Genomic DNA, 8,107 nt, shown 5'->3' with positions numbered 1-8,107 from the left:
CGTTGCTGGTGGAAATGCAAAATGGTACGGCCACTCTGGAAAGCAGTTTGGTAATTTCTTAAAAACCTAAATATACAAACCATAGACTCAATAACCAAACTTCTTAGCTTTTCCCAGAGATATGAAAATGCATGTCCACACAAAAATCTGTTCATGATTCTACATAGCAGCTTTATGTGTAATAACCCCAAACTGGAAAAAACCAGAACGTCCTACTCTGGGTGAATGGTCAAACAAGCTGTGGTACACCCTCAGCAATAAAAAGGAACTATTGATATACCCAACAACTTGGATGGATCTGAAGGGCATCATGCTGAGTGAAAAAAATACATATATCAAAAAGTTATACACTGTATGATTCCGTTTATATAACTTTCTGTCAAAAGTATAGGGATAGAGAAATAGAGATCTGCAGGGGTTACACGTGGTGGGAGGAGGGGCTGGGTGCGACTATAAAGGGGTAGGAGGAGGGAGATCTTTGTGGTGATAGAAAAGTTTTCTATCTTGATTTTGGTGCTGGTTACAGGACTTTACACTTGGGATAAAATGACACAGACCTATACACACACATTGTGCGTTTGTCAAATACCTGGTTTTGATTTGTACCATAGTTAAGTAAGTGTAATCAATGGGAGAAGCTAGGCGAAGGATACACGGGACGTCTCTGTACTATCTTTGCAATTTCCTGTGTGCTATAATTATTTTTTTTAATACAGAAAAAAATTAAAAATAAATTCTATTTTGCATTGGCTACCTGTGATCCACATTATTTCGTAGGAGGAGAAACCGTGAGACTGTGGAAAACCCCAATACTCAATTTTACCCAGAAGCATAACCCGGGGCACGAGCAAGGCGCTGGGCGGCAGAGTGGGGACCGCAGGTTCCCTCCCGCCGAGCGCGCGGGAGGCGGAGTCGGCGCCGCGGAGCCCGAGGTGAGCGCGCGCGGCCGAGTTCCAGCCCCGCCCTCGCCGCGCGGAGCTGGGGAGGTGCCCGCCCCGCGCGGCCACCAGGCTGGGGAGCCAGAGGCGCGGGTACGCTCTCGCAGCGCCCCGGGCTCCGGACAGCCGCAGCGCTCGCCTTGGAGAAGTGCCAAAGAAGAACTTTCTTTGCACTGCAAACATTCTTGGTGAATGGGATAGTCTCCCTCTTTGGCTTCCCGCCTTTTGATTGTGGGTTTGATCCCTGCGCTGCTTTCCTTCTCCCGAACCTCCCGGGGTGCAGCCGGGAGCCCTCCCGCGCACCCGAGTCCGGAGCACAGCTGTCCCGGCCTCCGAGGGAGAGAGGCGGCCGCCGCGCCGGTCCCCCCGCGGCCCGCGCCCCGCCGCGCAGGAGTCCGCGTCCCGGGCGGTGGTTGCGGGGCGGTAGCGGGCGGTGCCTGGGGATCGGGGCGCGCGTGGCATGCAGTCGCTCAACATCACCCCGGAGCAGTTCTCCCGGCTGCTGCGGGACCACAACCTGACGCGGGAGCAGTTCATCGCGCTGTACCGGCTGCGGCCGCTCGTCTACACCCCGGAACTGCCTGGGCGGGCCAAGCTGGCCTTCGTGCTCACCGGCGTGCTCATCTTTGCCCTGGCACTCTTTGGCAACGCGCTGGTGGTCTACGTGGTGACCCGCAGCAAAGCCATGCGCACCGTCACTAACATCTTCATCTGCTCCTTGGCGCTCAGCGACCTGCTCATCGCCTTCTTCTGCATCCCGGTCACTATGCTCCAGAACATCTCTGACAACTGGCTGGGAGGTGAGTCCGCGCCTGCTCCTTCTCTCCTAATCCGCGGGCTTCCAGGGGACACTGACCTCCCACCCCCCACTCCCCGCCACCACCACACACACTATTCTTCTGACTTCTTACATTTCTCTCTGTACCAAATGAATCCAGTGCCCTTTCTCAGAACTTTCTCGCCTGCGCTCACTCGGAGATAAGTTTTTGGCCGCTTTTGATTTGGTGCAGCGTTTTTTCTCCCTGTCGTTAAGAGATGCGGGTTACGGAAGAGCTTGGGAAAGGTCCAGGCAGTGAGATGGGGGTCGGACTGCTCTCCGGTTATTTCAGCTCCCTTTTCCATAATTACCAGAATTTTTTTCTATTTTTAAAAATAAAAGTAAGGTAAAATTATTTCAAATAATAAAAACCGCAACATCCCCTCATTCCCCTAATCTCCAGGCTCCGTCCCCAGTTGCCCGTATGGCTTCCAGACAGGTACTTGTAGCTCAAGTATATACATGGACTTAAAACTTCTTAAAAACAAACATACATTTGCAGAAAAAATATCATGGACTAGTCCTTCTTTTTAAAAGTTGGATTAACAGAGTCACACAGGGAGAAGGAGCACCGAAAACATATCCCCTCCTGACTGATAAAGGAGGAGAGACTCGTTTCTCCTCCGTCCTTAGAAGAGGGGCGGAGAAGCGTTCGGAATCACGGAGTTGGAAGCAGTGTGTGGAGGTTGGGAAGAAATAGACACTGCACGTCCCAGATGAGCCAGTCTTTCCAAAGAGAAACAGCTCGAGAGTGCGTCCTTGTAACCCACATGCAGCAATGCGTTGTTTTCTCAGTCTTATGGTGTACCTGGGGAGGAAGCGTTGGTTGTATCTGCATTTTTATGGGTGGGTGTATTCTTGTGGCCACATCAAAATTCTTAGAAAGTAGTTGGAAATACAGAGAGAATGTGAGAGAAATGGATCATTTTACTTCAAGCCCTGGCATTTCCACCCCTTTGCTAATTCCTTTTAATCTCATGGAGGGTGTTTCTTTCATCCCATCTTTACCAATTTGAGATCTTCGATTTATTTCTCTGGCTTTGTTTTTTTCCATTAATTTGCACTAGGCTTTTTGTTAGTGGATCAGGATGCTAAAATCTTTGATTCTCATCTCACCTATAACATAAATATTTCCAAAAATGTATTAAACATTAGAATACATAGCATTGACTTAAAGTGACACACGATGCAGAAAGTTAAGTTGATTTATGGATTATAGACTCTGCTATGCACTCTGATGAAATCATTGTGCATAGGCATTTTAAAGTTGCCCAGTACAGCTAACACCATAAAATTAATGGGAAGGGGGCCCACCTGGTGGTGTAGTGGTTAAGTTCGTGGACTCTGCTTGGGCAGCTCCGGGTTCCTGGGTTCCCATCCTTGGCAGCAGATCTACACACTGCTCCTCAAGCCATGCTGTGGTAGCATCCCACACAGAAGAGCTAGAAGGACTTGTAACTAGTATATACAGCTACGTACTGGGGCTTTGGGAATAAATAAGTAAATAAATAAATAAAAGAGGAAGGTTGGCAACAGATGTTAGCTCAGGGCCAATCTTCCTCACCAAAAAAAAATAATAATAATGGGGACACTTGATCATCATCTATAAATTATTTTTTGAGAAAAAGGGCACAGGAGTTTTCATTTCTAAATGTTTGTGAAGGCAGATTTATGAAGCATGTTTGTATTTCTGGGTAATTATAGCTCCATTTGTAAAGGTGAACATATTTAAGCTAAGGGGGGTCTTATACTGGGAATAGTAAGACCCGAATTACTACTTTTACTCTAATACGTGTTAATTCAACATACCTGGGCCTCAGTTTTTCAATTAAATATTAGGGGTTCTAGGAGCTTGGGAGTGGAATAAGGCAGATCTTCAGCCCCTAGCCGTGTTGGAGAGTGATGCCTGGGGAACACTGCCTGGCAGGTCTTCCCTCCTGAGGACTTAGGTGGGCCTTTCTCAGACTTTCTGCTTTCCTTGCTTCCTAGTTCATGAAGGACATTTCACTTGAGCTTCGAACTGCTGAAAAAGGGTAAAAGGTTGCTTGTGTATTTTACAGGGTTAGTGTGAGGATAAAGTGTATTAGTAAAAATGCTTTGAAAAAAATTGACTATTCCATGAAAATGTAAAGTATTAATTCTATGAAGGAGTGTTTAATTGGAGGTGGCTTATGTTTATCTGGGACCAGATTTACAGAATTAACATTCTTGTAAATCAAGTAACAGCAAAATGGAACTTCAGGGAAGGGGAGGGCTTGCAGAGGATGGGAGATAGTGATGTAAGGAGAATTGACTTGTACCTTATCGGATAGGATGGTCATTGCAAAAGTCCCTTTTAAATTAACGAAAGAGAGTTCAGGGATTGTAATCTAAGAGTTGAACATTAATTCACAATTTATTATTTCTTGAAGCTGTTGAAGATCCCCTTTATGGCAAAGCATTCTACCTTGGGAATACAAAAATGAATAAAGCTCGTCTGTGCTTTTGTGGGCCTCAGAGAATAGGAAATACCCCAAATGAGCAAACATAGGATTTGATAGAAAAGGATCCGCTCTGCTGTGGGGTCACGGAAGAGTCAGAAAGGCTTTACCGAGGCGGGGATGTGTGGGCTTGATCTTGAAGAATAATTCAGGCTGTTTCCAGCAGGGAAAGAAGGATGAGGTGTGCTCTAGGAGCAGGGGTCAACCCAAAGTTTGGAGGAAAAGAAGGTGTGTATTCCAAAAATACAGTGTAAGCCATTTCAAGAATATACAGTTTATATGCGGGATGGTGGGAAATGAGACAGAAAGGTAGGTTAGTGCAACTGGGGAGGAACAAGCATAGTGTAAGATATTTAAAACCTAAAATATGAATACCCCTCAAATTCTTTCAGAGATGAGGTAGGAAATATAAAGCAGTGAAGACCACCAGGAGCCAATAGTGGCAGAAGAGACATTCAGTGCCCCCCTAGAGGGGGCAGGATGCCTTGTCACATCTTCTGTCGTTGTTGTTATTGCTTTTGTTATTTTTTTTCAGAGAAGCTGGGAATACATATTTTTATGATATTGACATTTAATTCACATTTAAAAAGTAAAATACAATTGGGTGAAAGAAAACCTCTCTGTGGGTTTGGCCACAAATAATTCTTGGACCTCCAGTTTGTGCCTTCTCCACAAAGCCTCTGTCTCAAACATTTCTGACAATGGCGGGGCTGGGAGGGACTGGTTTTTCTTCCTCTCAGTCCTCTCATCTCCTTCGCTAGGGACCAACAGCACCTGAGTTAGAACCTGCGTTTTTGACAAGATCCACAGGTGGTTCATATGCACATGAAAGTCTGAAAAGCACTGCTTCAAATAATGGTTCTCAGACCTGGCTGCACAGAGGGTCTCCTGAGGGCCTTTACAAATGATGTCTGCCAGCCACAGTCCAGACTAGTTACCTCTGACTCTACTGCACTGACTTCCGGAGCCCACTGTGCACATCTCTATCCAGTTCCCCAATCAAGGACATGTTGTTGGCTTGAAATCGGTCATGGCAGGAGTATTTACATGTGGAAATCGGCAGCTACAAATTAGACCTTTAAAAAAACACACACAGTTGTTTTCCAGCATGCCACTGAGGAAAGACGTTGGGTTTCCTTTTGTGCAGTGATGACACCATGAATGACAGGTGAGACAAAGTGTATTCGTAATCATTTAGTGTGTTTACATGAATTACACTCAGTCAGGAGATACAGCTGGTCATCAGCATCTAGGTGTTGGCCAGCATTGAGCCAAGCTGGTGGACGATCCCTTTTATATACTTCCATTACCATCTTAATGTCAACCGACTTTGGTCTACCGATTGACTCGCTCACACACTACTCCCCAGAACTTCTTCCAACATGGAGCTAGCAGGAGCGGGGATTCTCTTCCCCCAGGAATAAAAAATAGCATTTGCTTATGATTTTTCTTTTATCACTAATATGAAGATGGGGTTGTGTTGCCATAGCGATTAAGAGTTGGTCCTTGGAAGTTCCATCTCCATCCTTACTCTCTGATCTGTTTGGTCAGATTCCAGCAGTGAACTTGCCCATTGCACTGTTGGTGCCACGGAATTTACCGAGCCTTATCTACAGCCTGTTCCTCCTCAATTGTCTCTTTCTTCTTCCTCCTTTTATCTCTTTCTTCGCAATATCTGAATGTTCCTCCAAATTCACTGACTGAACATGTTCTGTTTTTTCCAACTAAATTCAGTACAATAAGATTTTGCTTCTGAACAATGTTCCGGAACATTTTGCTCTCTTCTCTAGGTTTCCATGAATTTCTCTTTTCCTTCTTTTCTTTCTGTCTCTGTCTCTTTCTTTATGTTGTGCATTTTGATAGTTCTCACACTTCCTGTTATTTTTGGTGTGTGCCAGTGAAGCCCGGGATGCAGTCTCTTCTCTCTCATCATTCGTTTCTGTGTAGTGGCTACAGTCAGGACTCGCACTTTTTTGATGATGATTCCCAAATCAGTATCTAGTCATCATCTTAAGCTGTAGTCTCTCACCTGATCTGAAACCTAAGCATTTACACATGGATGTCTTATCAGCATCCAGCTTTCTCTCGTCCTATCTTGTCCCTCTGCCCAACATCTAAATTATTATTAATAGTACCATGAGTTGTTCTTGTATTCAGTATTTCCTGAGCATCGCTGTGTGCACTGGGATATTGTAGGTATTGAGAAAGCTGTGTCCTTGTGGAATATCCAGGTCTCAGTTAGTGCAAGAGGGGAAGGAAGCATTCAAAGAAAAGATGGAGAGTGCGGTGGATATTGTTGTTGTTAGGGTTCTGGAGTGCACAGTGGAGAAAACACACTGGAAGCATTGGGGAGGAGGGAGCTTGAGTCAGAATGGGGGATGTTCAGAGACTGGATTGGGTCCAGGAGTGAGGGATGGGGAAAATGGAACTCATAGTGACTCAGGTAAATGTGAATCTACAGCATGGGGGGATTAAGTTTGAAGACCTCCCAGAAGGAGGTAGAAAATCAGTTCTCATTCTAGCCTTCTTTTGGCTTGCAGCCTTAATAAGGTGAGGTGGGGTGTTTGGGGGAGGAGTAGAGTGGTGGCCTTGCTAGGAGCCTGCAGGGCTCTCTGCCCACTTTCGTCCTGCTGTGGGTGCAGTCACAGCCAGGGGAAAGGACTCCGCAGGTGCCCCCAGAGCTCTGTGGCCCTCCGCGCAATCCTGCTGTGGGCATTGAAAAGAATTTTTTTAATGGAGGCAGGCAAATTGACTAAAAGCAATTCCAAAAATACCCTAAGTAATGGCAGTCATTGGCAGAAGTGCACATTTGTACACACTTACTACATTTGAAGACTGCTCGCTTGGGTAAGAAAATGTAAAAATTAATTTTCTCAGCATCTGATAGGAAAATTTCTCTTCAAGCGGTGGTTCTCAATCTTAGAAACCCACAGGAATCACCTGGGGAGTTTTTAAAATAATACCTGGTTCCTCCCCCAAAAGATTCTGATTTAATTGGTTCTGAGTGTGATGTAGGTATCAGATTTTCAAAAGTTCCCCAATAGGAAAGATTATAATTTGCAGCCCAGGTTGAGAACCACCGACATAGTGTCAATGCTGACAGCACCAAGACTTGAGCTGTTATGAAGATTAAAAGGAATAATGGATGTAAAGGGCTTAAATAGTCACATGTACAATATAGCTATTATATTTTTTTTAAATAGCAATTGGAGTTAGGATGCTCAGAAAATGCAGAAGTAGGTTGCATAAAATGGAGTCCAACATGGAGCTCTGAGGCTGTTCTTCCACTGGACGCGGCCAGTGACATCTTTACTAAAGCCCTTAACGTTTTTGGAGTCTTTCAAGATGGATTTGGAAAGAAGTCAAAAGTGATGAAAATGTTGGGATATAAAACATACAAAGAGAGATTAGAAGAATTATTCTGCTGTCTGGGGAATAGAAATCTAATTCTAAATTAGCACAGCCCACAGCAAGGTTTTCCGTCGGTTTTATCCAGAGCCATAGTGGCAGCTGTGGGTGGCTGAGGCAGTGTGAGCTCCCAGGCCTCCTCAGAACAGCCCCTTTCCCTCTTTTTAATAGATAGAGTTTTGCATAAGATTTCACAGGGGGAAAAAAGAGATTTTCCTGGAAGGAAGAACCAGAGAGAGGGCAAGAAAGAGCACTCACTCTACACAGCTAAAAATTTTAGGTGAGTTTTTAGAGGTTTCTAGCTGATGAGTTGTGAAATGGGTTATTAAAGGAAGTTGTTGATCTCTTATTTGGTCAAAAGATCTTAATTCTTTGGGCCAGTTCAGAGCAGAGGGATGAAACTGCTCTTCTATTATTTGATTAGTGGTTAGAAAACATCACTTACACTTGTTATAATAATTTTC

General features: G+C 44.9%; 1 protein-coding gene across 1 annotated transcript in view; it reads left to right on the top strand.

The window, feature by feature from the left end:
- Positions 1 to 974: 974 nt before the first annotated feature.
- QRFPR (pyroglutamylated RFamide peptide receptor) overlaps positions 975 to 8,107 on the top strand; it is a 45,755-nt gene continuing 38,622 nt past the window's right edge. Inside the window, exon 1 of the mRNA XM_014866479.3 lies at positions 975 to 1,738. Within this exon, the coding sequence (XP_014721965.1) occupies positions 1,399 to 1,738 (340 nt within the window). The 5' untranslated portion in view covers positions 975 to 1,398. The remainder of the gene's footprint in view (positions 1,739 to 8,107) is intronic.

Source organism: Equus asinus, chromosome 3 (genome assembly GCF_041296235.1).
Source record: "Equus asinus isolate D_3611 breed Donkey chromosome 3, EquAss-T2T_v2, whole genome shotgun sequence".
Lineage (NCBI taxonomy): Eukaryota > Metazoa > Chordata > Mammalia > Perissodactyla > Equidae > Equus > Equus asinus.
This window is presented reverse-complemented; position numbering and strand designations above follow the sequence as displayed.